Here is a 16,765-nt window from a genome sequence, read left to right as displayed (position 1 = left end):
CCTTTGCAACTCGCTCTGTCTCAAAGAAACTGCATGGCCAGGGTCAAGACTGTCCCTGTTTTGATCAGCGATTGTCAAGTCTTGCTATCCTTCTTTGTTCCGCCAAAAGCCTTTGATCTTTTTGATTGCTAGCTTTGAAGCACACAGGCTTTCGGTGGAGCAAAGAAGAATAGCAAGACTTGACAATGGATCGATTCCTCGCCTATACAGCCATGATTAATCTACACAATTCAAAGCATGGTATTTTTAGCAAAGACAATGTAACCATGATCAACAATATGTTGCCTTCAAGACCACCAAAGGATGTCTTTGTTGGCCTTCTTTTATCGGTCAACTAGACATCTCAAGTACCTTCAGTCTCCAGAGTGTACTACTACTTTGACCACTATCATATTTCAGCTGCCGCCGCTTTTATGAGGGCGCTCAGGGTCAGGCTCACCGAGTAAATTTCAGTCCGGGAATCAGAGCCACTGACTACTCAGATATTCGTCAGAGGCATCTATTGAGCACCCAATCGATGACCAGCCCATACCCAAACGAGCGCTTTGCCCCACAGTATTGTTTACCCATCTTCCAACCTACTTTTGATGGACCTCATTCTTCACCGTGTCCTGTTTTTTGAGGTACTAGACCCTCCAATATTTTCCCTAAGCCCCTATAGAATAATGGACAGAGGTACGGTGACTCAATAATGGAGAGTTTGGGCATTCCGCCATGCACCGACGCAGGAAAAAGTCGATCCGCTATCATCAGACCCCAAGATCTGTGAACAAGTTCTGGAGTACAAATTGTAGCTACATCCCGCATTTCAAGACACAGCCCATATTTTCTTTATCTTTAACCTCAACAATTACTTCCATTCATTCGTGCAGGCTTTCTACGAGAATACTTTCCGCCATAGGTCAGAAGACCTTCTTTGCTCAGCAAGATAAGGCCTCTAAGCATCTGGCAAAGAATCGCTATGTTTTTGGCGCCTATACGAAGTAGGATTCTATCAGACGAAAAGACAAAATGATACCCAAGACGAAGAAAATATATTTTAGCGTTGTCCGTCGTTGGATGGAGTGAGTTTTACTGTCCAGAGGATTGCCCGCCGGATGCAATGCTGACTACTCTTAGCTTCGTTGAGCAAAATGGCATCAAGAGCTTTGAGTTTGGGCCAGGATGTTGGGTGCGACTCCAGACTATGTGCCAGGTCCTCAAAGAATTTTTTCCGCTGGTATGGTTATACATATAGGTACCGCACGATGTAAGAAAAGTAAGAACGAAAGACTGGTGATGAAATCGTTTTTGAATTGTGTAGAAAAGCTGCCTGGTGGGTTTGAAGAAGGCAAGGTTGCAGATCAATGGAAATTGTGATGAAAGACAGGAGCGAGATATGTAATGTCAGCTTTTGCTGAACTCCATGGTACAAGCAAGACTAACTGCAGCCCAGCCCTGTGGATAAGGAGAACATTGACAGGCAACGAAGGGTGGATTAAGATCTTTGAATATCCAGACCATAGTTTCACTAAGAAGAATTTTCTCCGAGTGATATTGTCTAAATGGAAATCGTATCACCGCCGACTCATCTCCGGATCACTCCAGGCTATCACCACGCTAGCTCTTCAACTGTATATTTTTAGCGGAGCAAGAATTGGAGCATTTATACCAGCCCATGAGGATAGAGACATAAGAGGCCTAAGATACAAGATGAGAATATCCTAGCGTTGGAGTTGTGCTATGCTGTTGAATTCTTGACTTAGGACATAGAGCTGGTGCTATTTCCATCCCCTACGGTCCTGTAGAAGGGCGAGTGGAAAGTCAATCTATTTGGGCGTCGCCTAGAAGCAGCTTATGTCGGAAGAGATTTCAAAGCAGTCTCGTTTTGTGCGCATACTGAGATTCAGAGCAAGTATCAAGGTAGTCGCAGCGACTCTGGTCAGTTTCAACGAACTGAATAGCTCAAGCGGATTGGAAAAGTTGACGCGATCCCCGATAATACTCAGAATCGGATGAAGTATATTTGCAATGATCTCAGAAATCGGATGGACATATACGGCATTGCCTGTGAAGACAGTAAATTCACCTTTACTTACACGTCCTCTGTTTTCTTTTTGTTACTGACAAATTGGACTTTAGCCTTCAAATCCGTGATTCTTGCTCATGAGCGCAACAATAAGGGAGTTCAACCTAGTCACCTTGAAAATTATGCTGTCAAAGTGAGAAAAACACGAGACTCTGGGTACTGGGAGCCTTGTACGATTATCGCTAGAATCCTCCCAACGGAGTGGTTCCAGACAACCGAGCGTCTCCGCGCTACATCCCCGATGAAGCTTTGGTTATGCTTTTCTTGTCTGAGAGTATAGATTTTCCAAATTGGACTCGGTCTACACCCATGATCGATACCAAGCTATTGTCATGTCTCCGTATGTTGACTACAAATCTGACCGACAGCCCGATCCTGCGGGCGATTATTCTCGTCGCTTCCCCGGGTTCACGGCTCGACATTTGCTAACCCGCGATCGCAAACCTCTGCCCGACGTGATACAGGGACGCAAGGTATCTACTGAACTTTTATAGGCGATGCGACAGTTAGCTGACTTGAATATTTGGCATAATGACATCTCTCTCATCTAATCAGAAAGTGAATTGGCCGAGATCAATCATTTGAGTCTAAATATATAAGAGCGGTTAGCCAAAGTGGAACAATGACCGGAAGAGGTAAGGAGCAGACTTACATTCAAACTCTTATCCACCAAGATGTTGTTGACAAAGACTTCTTCCAGAAGGACTACCTTTACGTTCCATTTCAAGAGTATCAGATGACACCTGAGTTAGCATCATATCTAGCCACAGAAGTCGGACGTTCTACCAACGTGAGTGCGAGACACGATGTATACCAGGAATGTATGTGGAAACTTGGCACAATTTTATACGGTATTCTACATGGTCACTGGCCATAGGACGAGGCTCCGAAGAACGGTGAGCCTCATTTGGACTTCCTTGAAGCAGATATATATACAGACCCTTATCAAGTCGTGAACCAGGGACATCGTACTCTTAACGAGCCTTTGCTAGTTAAAAAGAACCTGCCGCAAGATTGCAATGACGTCCTACAGGCTTTGTTTAGCAAAGACCCAGCCAATAGACCCAGTCTTGCCGAGCTGGAGATATCCCTGCCCGATTCTCGCAATAAGCTAGGGAGACTCAACTTTTTGAGCGGCCCTTCTCCGAGGACTCTCGGAGCACCTATGCACTACGGCGCTAATGATTGTGTGGCAGAGAGCGTCGTCCGAGTTCCGCCGGCCTTTCTTATACTGTGATCCCTGCCACTACCGCACGTGGGTCATTCCTGAAGTCCCACCTATTATATGACCAGATACAGTGGTGTCAGGTTCTCCCACTTTAGCTCGCACGTCTTCATAACTCAGGCGCATGGGATCAGTCCATCGAATACATCTTTCTACTCGGTCCTGGGATGAACAAAAGGCGATAGTTTGTTGTTTCTAGATATTGAACACTATGATACTCGAAAAACGAATTAAATCTCTTCTTCGCAGTGTAAATAAGCACGGTATTGTCCTCAGAGTCTTCGCCTTAAGATCGGAAGCACCAGCTGAAAAGCAGCTGGTAAAGCCATTTGGTAGGTAGCTTCTGCTTCGCAAGATCTCAAAGTCACTGATATTGTCGAGATCGTGCCATAACCCTATCTTAATTATTCTAGTGACATATAAAATGAATGCGGGTGCTGTTGGCCACCGGGCAAGGGTGAGAGTGCTGTCAATTGATGGCTGATGGTCTTACAAAAAAACAAATCGAGTGTACCTGACTGAGCATTGGACTGAAGATGCGTCTCCGCTCTGGTGTACAGGAAGTCCAGAACATGAGAACTCGATGCTTTCAGAGAAGACTTCCCTAGCCATGAAAGCTAGCCAAACTGCACGGCCCTATGCTATATACATCTAATGATTTCAATGTTGTCTTCTTTTTCGGGTCGTTCGGACAATGTGAGCCCTGAAAGGGAGTATTCCTCGAGATTTGAGAGGAGCGCATGCTTCATCTGACCGAGGACAGACCCTGGTATCTACTTAGACCTGATACTGTATACCATAGGCAAAAAGCAAAAGACTCTTCGAACCGTATTTAGGTACTACTAGGCCAGTGGATCAAAAATTCGGGCAGAGCGGGCAGCAGGCAACGGTCGTGCCATATAATTTGCATTAGTACGCTAAGATCGAAAATTAAAGCGTCAAGTCGTATAGAGCCGCTAGTAGAGGCGGTATTCCTCCAACACCGGAAAAGCACAAAAACATAGGGATGACAGGCAGAAGAGGTACAGGAGGTGAAGAAGAGCACCACTCAGCGTCTGAGGCTGTCCAGACGCGCCTGGAGATCATCGTCACCAGCGTCCGGTGCACCGCCACCACCTCCCCCGCCGATAGCCTGAGCAACGCGAACATTACCAGCTGATTCTTTTTGGATCTCGCCAGAAGGTGTCTCGCCCAGCTAGGAAGAATGGTCAGCATCTTTGTCAATAGAAAGGGTTGAATCGGGTGAGCACGAACCGCCTGCGTCAAGTCAACACCAATTTCGTCGAGAACTTCCCTGACAATGTCCTCGCCCTCTGCTTCGTCGTCTTCCATTCCTGTTGCCTCGTCAATGGCATCATCCATCATTTCCTGTCGTTCATCCATGATCTCATTCTCTCGCTCGAATTCCATTGTTATGCGCTGGAGAGCGGGCAGATTCATCTGGCGATTCATACTGCCCAAGAGCATCGTGGCACCCTTCATCGACTGCATCATTTGCTCATTGCTGCGAACGGTCTGGCGGCGCATCCATCGTGAGCTTCATGGCACGTGCCAACTTGGCGTAGCGCACAGGAGACATACCTGAATCCGTAACGAGATAGCTTGTAATTGAGTGCGCATCTGGTAGAATTTTTGAATGTAGCTGCGAGATTATGTCATGGGTCAGCCGGGTTGAATCGCAACATTCGGGGTCCATGACCAACACTTACCGTCTGGTCCGAACCAAATCCTTTGCTTGGATCTTGCAAGCTCCAATTTGACCATTTTTGGCACTCTTCTTGATATCTTGAACCAGCTTCTTCTCTTGGTTTTCCAATTTGGTGCGTTCGCGGTCTAGTTCACGCTGTGTTCGATCGAGTGCCCGCTGATGCTTGCGCAGACGCTCCGCCGGCGTCATGCGCTTGCCAAAGGCCCACTCGACAATCTGTAGGTATCGTCAGCCATACGGAATTCATTTTGGAAGAATGGGGTAACGCTGACATTCATGGTGGAAATATAGCACCTCAACAAGGCTCTTGGTGATATTCAGTCAGGCGGCCGTGCTTATTTACTGGACGGGGCAGTGACATCAAGCGGGACAGCGGCAGCGATCAGGTAAGATAACGGTAACTGTACTGCCGCCTTACCAACTTACCGCTCGGTCACATGCCAGTCTAAGCCTGTTCGGGCGCTAGTTTGCTTCAATCCTGAGCCGTGGCACGTCACTCCACATAAAACTACGCTCTTCCGTATACGCCCCGTACATGGACCTGTCGCCCATAAGTGACTCGCGATGAGCCAGAACAGTTCGCCAGGGGAAGGCTCTTCCAAAGCCGGCGCATCTCGTTTCGCCGGTGAAGATGAGGAGCAGAGTCCATTTGCGCCACCTCCGGCCTACATGACCGTCGGCAGCGGTTCAACCTCGGCGAGCGCCACAGCGCTGATGACAAGCTTGAATAACGACTCGGGATATGGCGGCAGTGTTGCTGGTGACAGCTCGGCTGATCTAGATGGCAGTGCCGCTTGGCGTGCTGGTCTTTTGGAAGACCGACCAACGCCGCTTCACACTCCAACACGTACTGGAGAATGGAACCCTGCAGGTAAGCGAACTTCTCTGCCATCTGCTAATTTTGCCGGATTCCCTTCAGCTAACGGTAGAAATTCTGCTGGTTCAGCTGAGCACGAAAAACAGATTGTCGCCAATCACGTCCATCAACTCTTGTAGTACGTTAATGCTTTTCCCGAGCTTTCAATACCGGGCAACTCATTAATGTTATACTCGTCTTTTTAGCAACTCGAACCGGACAAAACTCGGCCGCGCCATCTCACGAACCATCGAGACACTGAAGGAACTACAGGAAATGAACCGGCAGTGGCCAGCACACTACCCTTCTGTCCAAAGCGTCCCCCAATCTCCCTCAGATCGGCCCCGTATCTCGCACACGTTCTCACAACTAGGACATCAAGAAAGCGAAGAAGCCCTGCCAAGGCCCGAACTCAGGCGCGCAGCAACTACATTTGGTGGCGACAATCTCTCAGAGTCTAGTGTAGCGGCCGAACGTCGTACGCCCGCTGGGCCTCGCTTGATGACGCCTCAGATTGCCCAGGAGTTTTCAATCCTGAAATTGGATCTTAAGCTGGGCAACCTCTCTCAAGCAGAGCTTGTGCATTCCTTAGAAAAGGCCTCGATTGCTTCACTGCTTGACGGAAAGATCAGTCAGAGTATCAAACACCTTCTTTCTCTTCGAGATCGAATCGAGGACACGTCCAGCAAAGTGCTCGTCACTGGCGACTTGAATGCTGGTAAATCGACATTCTGCAACGCTCTTTTGCGACGAAAGGTCTTGCCGGAGGATCAACAACCCTGCACGAGCATTTTCTGTGAGGTGCTTGATGCGCGGGATAATGGTGGGATCGAAGAAGTGCATGCCGTGCACAAAGATGCGCAATATAATCGGAACGATGAGAGCACGTACGACGTTTACCCTCTGTCGGAGCTCGAGAACATTGTGATCGACAACGACAAATACATGCAGTGCAAGGTCTATGTCAAGGATGTACGGTCCATTGATGAGTCCTTGCTCAATAATGGGGTAGTGGACATCGCGCTGATTGACGCACCTGGATTGAACTCGGATTCTCTGAAAACGACGGCTGTATTTGCGCGTCAAGAGGAGATTGATGTTGTTGTTTTCGTTGTCTCGGCTGCAAACCACTTCACCTTGTCCGCCAAAGAGTTTATTCTCAATGCTGCCCATGAAAAAGCCTATATTTTCATGGTTGTCAATGGATTCGATCAAATTCGCGACAAGAAACGGTGTGAGCGCATGATCCTCGACCAGGTCGGTAAATTGAGTCCTCGCACATACAAAGAGGCCGCAGAATTGGTTCACTTCGTCTCAAGTAACGCGATTCCAGTTGCTCCCGCAGGGGCATTCTCGCAATCTGGCTCAGGGAGTGGAAGTGGTGGGGGAGATAGCGATCCCAACGACGACGACAACGGCGACTCTACGGGTAAAGGAAAAGGCAAAGAGAAAGAAAAAATTCAAGACTTCGAGAATCTGGAAGGAGCCCTTCGCCGCTTCGTGCTCGAGAAGCGATCAAGATCCAAGCTTGCTCCTGCTCGCACGTACCTCCTTAATTTGTTAGCCGACATCAACGGTCTAGCCACCGTCAACCGTGATGTGGCTCAAGCAGAGTTGCAGCGAGTGACAGATGAGCTGGCCGAGCTCGAGCCTGCCTACGAGAACGGCAAGAAACAGAAGGCCGAGTTGACTGAGGGAGTCAACAAGGCTATTGATGACTCTTGTGATGACGTTTACAACCACACACGCTCGACCCTGACCGACACCATTGCGCGTGTGTCGGAGGCAGATCTGGGCGTTGAATACCCGGGCGTCTTTTCCGCTTTCCAGTACGCGGAGGACTTGAAGCAGGCCATGCTCGACCAAATTTCAATGGCGGTGAATGGCTGCGAGGACTATGCACGTGAGAAGACCTCACAGGGCGTGGGCTTTATTCAAAACATCGGCTTGTTGCACGTTGGTGAAGACAAGTTCTCCCCTCTCAATTTCCGGGCCGACCTCATGTTCCGTCGCGGGCGTCGTCATGGCCTGGCCCGGCAGGTTGATACAGAGGTGGAGCTCTGGGACTTCTTTGACATCGCAGCCCTCTGGGAACGCCAGGAAAAGGTGGCCGGAACTGGAATGGCAATGACCGCAGTCACTGTCCTCGGTAGCAGAGCTCTTGGTGGCTTTAGCTGGATGGATAGCGCCCTGAGCGCAGCCAGGCTTGTTGGCGTAAACAACATGCGCCGATTGTTCTTCCCGGGTGTGCTTGCTGCTGGTAAGTTCCTCTCAGGCTGAGAACCACGCTATTAGGTTGCCCGCATGCTAACACATCCCACAGCTATTCTTGCTACAGCCTATGTCTTGTCGAGTATTCCTACGACTTTGCCCCCGCGGCTCTCGAAGAAGATTGAAGCTACTCTTAACGAGATGGATTACGTCCACTCCAACGCCAACCGCATTTCCACCGAGGTCCGAAAGATCTTGCGCTTGCCGGCCAACAACTTGCAATCCAGTCTGGCCCAAGATATCGAAGATCTCGCACGGCGCAAGCAAGAAGTTTCCAAGGTCAAGCAAGAAAGTGAAGTCGCCCTGAAGTACTTTGCAAACCTGTACCGCGAGAGCGGAGAGAACCGTCGCTCTATCGAGGACCTTGATCTTGATGGGCCTTTGCCGGGTGCCATGGGTGCCTTTGACCCATGAACGTTGCGCTCATCGTCAAGGGCGCACACTCTGTTTATCTGACTTTCCCATCCTCTTTTTGTACATTTCTCATTCCTTGAACCCTCTCCTTTCTATAACTTCCATTCTCATGGCTAGTCTTCGTTTCCCATCATTGTCCATGGCGTCAGGGGCTTCAAAAGGTCGGCTTTGGACCATTCTCATCTGTCCCGTGGCGTGTCCAGGCGTGTTTTTCTATGGCACTTCTTCCTACTTTTAGCCCATGATTCCCACCTGAAATTCATCAATTTGACATACTTTCTATTCTGGAATCGACTTTTTTCCCCTGCTTGTGAGCTACCTAATCAGTCTGGAATTTTGTTCTCTTTCGGAGGGGTTCATTTCCCCAGTCTTTCTTCAAGGCTTGTCTTCATAAGACTTGCTCGACAAATAAAGATATGGGTGTTTTCAAGGTCCTCTGCCGAGTGCAGTGGATTACTGACTTCAAACCTACTATCACCAACTTGAACTACTCAAGTGACCTTCACCCAGCTCTCTACTGGGTCAGTCAGACTTGCTCATGTTTCAGACTCCGAGTCATGGTTTTATGTGGGATTGACCTTCTATTGCAAAAATTCTCCGCTTTCAATTTTTCTCCTTTTTCGATGTCGTATGGACCACTCTACCTATCCCTGCTTTCACCGATTCCACACAAACTCACCATAGCCGATTTGTTGCGCCTCAGGGGTATATCGCCATCTACTGACATACCCTTCCATGGCATGAGTTCCACCATTTGTGGTTGCATAAGCCCCAAGCAGAGTTCCGGTGAACACCAGGGGGCCGCTGACGAGGGACGCAGAGAAGATCGCTAGCTGCCTGCGCTCGTGGAGCTTAGCGGTGGGCGCAGCGGACAATTCATAGTGAGTGCTATTGACGCCATTGATGAACAGGCGGATCGACGAATCCATCCATTTCGCGGGAATGGGCGTAATGACCGGCGATGGAAGCTCAGATTTCACAACCGCCGAGTCAGTCGCCCGACAGCGGAAGGATAATTTTCTGGAATGGGCACTATCCTCTTCCATAACGATCCCAAGATCGATGTGATGGTCTTGATGCAGGAAGACGGTGATGCCGACTTCGTCGCCGGGAACTTTGTTGAAGCCCAGGTGTACGTCCACGGAGAATTCAAAGAGGGTGTTCGTTTGAAGACGAGTGATCAGAGTCAGTCCATCCAGAGCTTTGAACGATGCATCGCCCGTGAGATTGGCTCTGGAGGCAGTTAGCCGGAGAGTGTGTGGATGACCTGGCGGAGAGATTGTAAAGGACTCTGGCTTGGCGGGTGCGCGCCAAAACAACCACTCTTTGGGAATTGATGAGCCTGGCTCAAAGTCGACCACGTCCGCGATTCCCATGAACGTGGGCGACTTCTTTTTTCCCTTGGACGGCGTGACAGGCAAAGGACCGCGCATTTTCCCCTTGACTGGGTCCGCTACCGGCCAGTCTCCCTTTGGCCAGCTCACCGGGTATAAGACGGTCTCTCGGCCCATGGGAAAGATGTTCTCGTTGAACAGAGTCGGTCCTCCTCGAGTGGCGAGTGCCACACCCCACCAATTGCCATTGTGATCCTGGAAAAGATCCGAGTGTCCCACGGTCTGGAAGTAGCGGTCTGTATCGCGGGCAGTGACCAGTGGATTGTGCGGAGAGCTTTCCCAAGGTCCCCTGATGCTTTTGGAGCGCGCGATCGTGGTAGAATGAAGGATCGCCGTGCCGCCTTCAGCAATCAGAAGATAATAATATCCGTCCTTTTTATACAGATGCGGACCTTCTTGATTGTTGTAGCCGGTACCATTCCACATGGCGAATGGCTCGCCCGCTTTGCCAGTGGACAAGTCAATGTAGGCGGCTTTAATCGGGGCTCCTGAGAACGCCATGATTACTTGCCCATCATCGTCCCAGAAGATATCGGGATCAATCGCGCCCTCCGGGTTCTCGATGTGAAAGGCATCTGTCCAGGAACTGTCGTCGTAAGGATCCTTCGTCGTGAAGAGCACAAATTGGGTCCCATTGTTTTCAGTGTTGAGCCACGCTGTGAGAAGGTAGAAGGTGCCCTTGTGGAAGCGCAGCGTTGATGCAAATATCCCGAGAGTTTGTGAGTTGGTCGACGTTTGAATCTGCGGCAGCTGCGCAGGTCGGTTGAGAGCATTGCTGATGAGATCCCAGTGAGTCAAGTCGGCGCTCGCGTACACGGGACAGCCTGGAAAGGCTGAAAACGAGGACGTGGTACAGAAGAAAGTGTTATTCCATTCTGCCACAAAGGTACAACTGGGGTCCGAATGCCACCCCGGCAAGATGGGATTATTGTAGGTGGAATTGTGAGTATGGGGTTGTGCAGTCGCCAACTGAAGCCCCAGACTTGCCAGGAAGGCCCCAAGCACTCTCATTTTAAGAGTTGCCGAGATGGAATCTGCACGCTCTGGCCAGAATATACTAGATGGAGATGAAATAGAAGCCCAGTTTCATGGAGTGATATCCTTTTGAAAGGTTTGAGTACCTATGCAAGGAAGCTTCCAAGGTCAGTTTGCTTATTTATATTGGTCCGACAAAGCCCGTCTACGTCAGCAGCGATCCAGGCGTGACTCCATTCTACCTCCGAGCAAGCAGTAAGATGGTCATGGCGATACCCTGATTCGGCACTGTTGGATTAGCCTAATTGCGCCAGTTGACCTTCCAGGTAATTGCAGATCCTTGCTTGTTTCAACAAAGTGGAAGATCACCGTGAGTGCGGGGGACCACATTTTCCCCCTCACGACAAAAATTCATTTGGCATTTCCAGCAATGTTCAGTCTGGTCCAAGCAAGCAGAATTGAGACCGCTTGTCTCGGTGGATTTCTTCCATTCCGGATGCTGTGGAGGGACCTTTGTAGTTGGAGATCGATTCTTGTTGCACCGGGCTATCTCCCAGCGTAATAACCGGGATGGACACGACTCGCATCGGATCGATTCTCGGAAAGGTGGACAGGACCTGTTCTCTCTCGCTGCATACGGATACCATGTAGGATGAGCCTGACCATCATGCTGTGTACAGTGTACACACTAGAATACATTGGTGAGGGCAAAGTCTCCTCGTTGATGTGATCGACGTCCGTACATTCACAGGTTTGTAGTGTCTTGTTGTGTTCTACCCATCGCTATTCTATTCCTATAGTATACACGACGGAGCATGCAGTACGAATATAATCTACTACGTATTTGGGGGGGTAAAATAATCAACGGCTTACTTCCACCAGGCAAAAGCGTCGGCTAATAGCCGTCGATAAGGAACAGACCATTACAACGTTCCGGTCCATCATTGATGGGTCCACCGGTCGAATGGATTCCACGCTGATTCAGAACTGACCTGAAATCATCGCATCAATTGACTGTACCAACTTGCCCACTGGTAGCAGGCACATAACATAGATTCACTTCAACATCAGCCCCCCAAATTGGGTATTGACTCCACATCCAGCGGGGGTGCTCACCGGGGGATTGACGCTGCCGGTCGAGACGATCACTTTGTTCCGAGAGTCGGGCCGTGACTCGTGGAACAAATGACCTCGCCATGCAGCTTTAAAGTCACTGCCCGTCTGTACTGGGTAGTTCTCAATCGGTTGTTCATTGCCCGCCGGACAGCCGAAGCTGGCTGACGGTGAGGCTAACATCGTTTGGATGAAAGTACATATTTTGAGTGACGTCAATTTGGGATTGGATCTGTACAAATATTCGTCCAACGCCCACTGGTGGGCTGGGACTAGTCTCCGACGACTTCTGCGAAACGGTACATCAGGCATGCCCCATCGCAAGGCGACCGTTGCGGCCAGAGCAAATTTTGAAACACAAATGGGACACATCGAACATATCTTGAGCAGGCTAGAGCAAAACGAAGTGGATTCGCAGCTTCGTTAGATCATCGTACGTACTAGTGGAAGCATCCAGACAAGCAACTCTGGTGTGTTGATGCGATGCAGGTGAATGTACTCAAAGGAGGCGTATTTGTCCAAGCACGTGCCAAAGCGGGTTGGCCAAATGCGCCATACTCGACTCGCTTCTACTATTATCCTTGCCGGCTTTCTTAAATCAATTGCTCAGTTTCCGGAAATCAGCCTTTCAAAAATGCAGTTCACCAAATACCAAATGATTCATGCGCCAATCTCGAGCCATGCAATGCCTCCACAGCCGAACAAGGACCTGCGTGAGGGATACCTTTCAGGACCGTCCGGCCATCCTCATTATTCGTAATCTTCTTTGGGCGGTTGCTTTCGAGTCCGACGCCCATGGCCCCATCCAACATCCTCTAATTCCCGAACTTGACCCAGCAGCATCTCTGAATCGGCGTCGGTCGCCTTGTCTGCTAACTTGCCTGCGTTTCGCAGGAACTCCGCCCTCATCGCTTTGGCGTCAGGGTCTTCGTAGTCCAACTGAGTCATCTGGGGTTGCTGGTTTTCTTCATCTTCGTGAGCGACCGATTCGCCGGCCGGGTGTGCCAGGAAATCGAATTTGGCGCCGCTGAAAATTGACGATAGGCTCTGCTCATGGCGACTATTAGTGCGAGAGAAGGAATTCTCTCGCGTGTTTCCGGCACTCTCGAGTACCGATCCGAGCCCGTCGTCATTGAGAGTATCGATAGAGCTAGCACGCGACGGTGCGTGGCTGAGCTCGGCGGCTCGATGGGACGAGTGTGAAGGCGCACGGCCGAGAAGAGGTTTGCGTTTCCGACGGAGCGGATGGGAGCCTTCGTCTGTGGTCATACTCTCAGACTGACGTCGAGTCTTGGCCGCTTGGGCTTGTTGAAGAAGACCCTTCAGCGCAGAGTCCAGTGCCGAGGGTCCTGCTGCCTTGAGTGGCTCTGGAGGGTCCTCGCTGAGAGTCGTAGCCTTGCTCCTGTCGGGCGAAGGAGAGCGTGATTCTGCTACGCTCGCTTGCGGGTGTTCAGCTGACTTCTCGTCCACGAATCCATCGCCAGGGATCATTAGTCGGGAAGCACTATTGCCATCGTGCAGTGACTTTTCCACTGGCTGTTTGACGGGCGCATCCTGATTCGTCGTGGGGATTCTTGAACTGGCTTTGGCAGATAGTTGACGGAACTGCTTGCCACTCGCAGAGTCTGCATTCAGCCCGCCGTCGCTGCTTGGATGTTGCGAGACACCCTTGCGAACGATGTACGGCTCGAACGATTTCTTCTGGCCCGCTTTCACAGAAATCCAGAACCAGTCAGCAGACACGGCTGGAACTCCCCATTCACTGGTATGGCGAAGCTTGTCAGAGCTCGCCGTTTGAGGGTCATTACAAATGAGGACGGACGCCTTGGGCGTAAGGTATTCATCATAGCGCGCCCCCATTAAATCAACTAGCTTAGAGAGATGGAGAAGATCAATGCGAGTGAATCCAGTGGAGCAAATCCGCATCCCCGCAAAGCCGGGAATGGGGAATTTCGGAAATGGAGTACTCGCAACGTGAGATTCGGGTGGCACCAAAGTTCGAGCATCCAGACATCGTTCTAGCCACATGTCTGTGACAATTTCGCATTCAAATGCCATATCGTCTGTGGGCGGGATGTCCGACCTAGGGGTCTTATATGGAACCATGACATAAAGCCCCTGTCCTGTCTTGGGGATACTGGGGCTTGCTAATTCAGATAAGGAGCCAACGCACTGAGCCGCGTTATATTCGAGGTGGTGTCGTAGCACGTCTTTCTGATCGTGGAATTAGTCTCAAAATCCGTCGTGCACATCCCTACTGGCCCGAGCTTACCTGCTTAGGTGTGAATCCGTGAACGTAAAAGAAGCATCCATCTAAAAACCCTTTGGGGACATGAATAGGTTGCTCAGGCGGCCCCCGAGGCTCCAGAGGTTCACTGAAGGTCGATTCACTTGCAAACGATTTGGCTGCTTGTATCAGAGGCTTCGATTTTGCCTCCTTCGTCACGTCTGACAGCTTGGACCTTGATTCGGCCACCTCGTTGGCGAGACCAACCCCAATTATATCGCCCCAGATGTTTTCGTTTTCACCGACCAGTTTGGTGCTCGCAGTACGACGGATCTTTTTCTTCGGCCTCGGATTCGACGAGGTATCATCCGCAGCCGCTCTTGCTTTACCGAGCTGCATCTTGGCACTGAGAGGTATCCTTCGATCCCAAGCCCCGAGGCCTTGCTGCTCCAAGGGCAGAGATGGGTGGTACTTGTCTTCATCCAGGATCATTCCGCGGTCGAGACAATCGTGAAACCATTTCACAGTCACAACTTTGATGTTCCACTGGGTGGCGAATTTGTATTTCTCGCCCTCGGTGCTGCGAGAGACGAGGTGAGTCACGCTTTTGGTGAGATCTTTCCGAAATTCAGCTCCGTTTTCTACCGCGAGGTCGTGCATCTGAGTTCGAAAGGCCACTGACGAGATGAGATCAGTCCGAGCGAAATTTTTTTTTTCCAAAGCTTTGCGTGGATGAGTTACTCACTGTCGGAGAAACCTGTGATACATATCGTGAGGCCAAAAAAAGTCGGAAGTTCGTATTGTTTGACTAGTGCTTGAATGTCCGTGTCCCCGCCTTGCATCCACGATTGTCGAACAGCCTCGATCCATTCTGGTCTCAGAACAGTCACGTCATTCCGCTCGCGGGCGACAAATTTGTATTTGGGAGAGTCGGTTGCGCCGACAAGTAGGTGTGTCACATCTGCTGTAAGGTCCGGCCGCTCAATTGCGCCCATCTCCTTCGCGACATTGCTGAGTTGGGTCTGTGAGTTGGAGATTGGTGCGTCAGTGGATTCTGTCTCTTCAAGGCAAGATTGTCGTCATGATATCATACCCTCTGTTCTAAGGGTACCGATGTAAAGCATATGACCGCACCCAAGAGCGGGTGCTCTTTGTCGTGTTTCGCAGCATGAGCATGTCGCATACACACGGAGGCGAGCAGACCACGAAACGGCACCACTCACCTGGGGCTTCGGTCTCCGACATTCTTCATGGCTCTCAAGAAAATTGATCCAGCTCCAATCCAGCGGGTCTGACAAGCAAGTATCTCGTCCTCAACACCTTGGATGAATGAGAGTGTCCATACCTGGTTCCTTCTGATCCCAGCGCGTCGCGGGATTCTTTGGAGATCACGTGTCTTCGCCCTCGGCGAAAGTTGATCGGCAGATAAGGTGTGGGGCCGCTGCGGAGACAGTCCAACGCAGTACTTCAGCGCTGTGCTGTTTAGTACATGACTGTGGCAGTAAGTGTCACCCACCGGTTCCAGTCCCTGCATCAATCTTGACTTATGCATCGTTCATACTGAGAGCTTTGCCGTGCGCTCTTTTGACTCTCAACGTATTTCAACGAAGAACCAAGTTGGATCCACCGCATCTAACAAAATGACAAACTATGTCCCAATTCAGATTGAAAAAAGGTCATCTGGAACGCAATGATCATCGGATATCCCATTGGTGAAGAAGTTACTATCCAAAAACATTGCTTCGTATAGGTATGTAGCTGATATCCTGGGTCATTGAAGTCAGAAGGGGATAAACATATATCTGTGCTCCATTCGACTGCAAGGCTGACCAGGCAGTAGCAAAAGCGATAAAAAACCCTCCACGTGGGTTATATGTACCTAGTGGCTGCTTGTTTTTCAAGCTTTACACGCCTAAGCATGTATTTCAGTGATCTTATGGAATGGGCTAGATCCATAGCGACTTGGTGATCCCGCAAACGCCAAAGTACTACCTGTATACCGCCAGAGCTCATCTTCATGCCAAAGAAGGCGCTGACGTACCTGTTACGAAAGTTCTGAGCCTGTACAATCATTAACCTCGTATTGATGGTGTGCTCCACATTTTGAAATGCATGCCGAATGCTAGTAGATGGTGACGGAATTCTGGTGTTTGAACTTGGGGGTGTGGATAGGTGCATTTTTGTGCTAAGAGATTGAGTGATTGGTTTGGGACTCGCGGAGAATAGTATCGAGGTTTGAGAAGAGATGGCACGGGCACAGATTTCACTAATCAAGGTCAGTCTCGCTTGCATAGATTGTGTAAGCTGACAAGAATCAAGTATCGGCGGTACCGACATCTCGCTCCAAGAACATCAATGTCATCTACATGTGTTGGAATCGTCAACAGGATAATTAAGATTGATGGTACCTGACTCCACTCAAGGCGCCTGGGCGGTGGGGTGGGTACGTCCCGAAGAAGTTAAATTAGGTGCCTCAGGCCATCGGACAAGGTTGATCCAGAGCGCGTCGCTCGT

General features: G+C 50.1%; 6 protein-coding genes across 6 annotated transcripts; 2 read left to right on the top strand and 4 right to left on the bottom strand.

Annotated features, from left to right (window-relative positions):
• Positions 1-2,690: 2,690 nt before the first annotated feature.
• POX_d05467 (uncharacterized protein) lies at positions 2,691-2,945 on the top strand (the record flags this gene model as incomplete). The annotated part of the gene is made up of 1 exon (XM_050114312.1): positions 2,691-2,945. One exon carries the CDS (start codon positions 2,691-2,693, stop codon positions 2,943-2,945), a length of 255 nt encoding a protein of 84 aa, XP_049969263.1.
• A 1,396-nt stretch (positions 2,946-4,341) lies between these two features.
• Positions 4,342-5,279, bottom strand: POX_d05466 (DOA4-independent degradation protein 4; the record flags this gene model as incomplete). Its single annotated transcript, XM_050114311.1, has 5 exons — positions 4,342-4,488; positions 4,548-4,808; positions 4,875-4,935; positions 5,003-5,217; positions 5,274-5,279. 5 exons carry the CDS (start codon positions 5,277-5,279, stop codon positions 4,342-4,344), a joined length of 690 nt encoding a protein of 229 aa, XP_049969262.1.
• Positions 5,280-5,565: 286 nt separating this feature from the next.
• On the top strand, positions 5,566-8,542 carry POX_d05465 (uncharacterized protein; the record flags this gene model as incomplete). The annotated part of the gene is made up of 4 exons (XM_050114310.1): positions 5,566-5,872; positions 5,921-5,996; positions 6,064-8,117; positions 8,181-8,542. The coding sequence occupies 4 exons, from the start codon at positions 5,566-5,568 to the stop codon at positions 8,540-8,542; spliced, it is 2,799 nt and encodes a 932-aa protein (XP_049969261.1).
• A 656-nt stretch (positions 8,543-9,198) lies between these two features.
• On the bottom strand, positions 9,199-10,947 carry POX_d05464 (uncharacterized protein; the record flags this gene model as incomplete). The annotated part of the gene is made up of 1 exon (XM_050114309.1): positions 9,199-10,947. The coding sequence occupies one exon, from the start codon at positions 10,945-10,947 to the stop codon at positions 9,199-9,201; it is 1,749 nt and encodes a 582-aa protein (XP_049969260.1).
• Positions 10,948-11,967: 1,020 nt separating this feature from the next.
• Positions 11,968-12,207, bottom strand: POX_d05463 (uncharacterized protein; the record flags this gene model as incomplete). The annotated part of the gene is made up of 2 exons (XM_050114308.1): positions 11,968-11,970; positions 12,028-12,207. The coding sequence occupies 2 exons, from the start codon at positions 12,205-12,207 to the stop codon at positions 11,968-11,970; spliced, it is 183 nt and encodes a 60-aa protein (XP_049969259.1).
• Positions 12,208-12,774: 567 nt separating this feature from the next.
• On the bottom strand, positions 12,775-15,496 carry POX_d05462 (uncharacterized protein; the record flags this gene model as incomplete). Its single annotated transcript, XM_050114307.1, has 5 exons — positions 12,775-14,238; positions 14,297-14,928; positions 14,997-15,273; positions 15,345-15,400; positions 15,475-15,496. 5 exons carry the CDS (start codon positions 15,494-15,496, stop codon positions 12,775-12,777), a joined length of 2,451 nt encoding a protein of 816 aa, XP_049969258.1.
• Between the last annotated feature and the right edge of the window lie 1,269 nt (positions 15,497-16,765).

Source organism: Penicillium oxalicum, chromosome IV (assembly GCF_001723175.1).
Source record: "Penicillium oxalicum strain HP7-1 chromosome IV, whole genome shotgun sequence".
Taxonomy (NCBI): Eukaryota; Fungi; Ascomycota; class Eurotiomycetes; order Eurotiales; family Aspergillaceae; genus Penicillium; species Penicillium oxalicum.
Note: the sequence above shows the minus strand (reverse complement) of the source record. Positions and strands in the feature narration are given on the sequence as shown.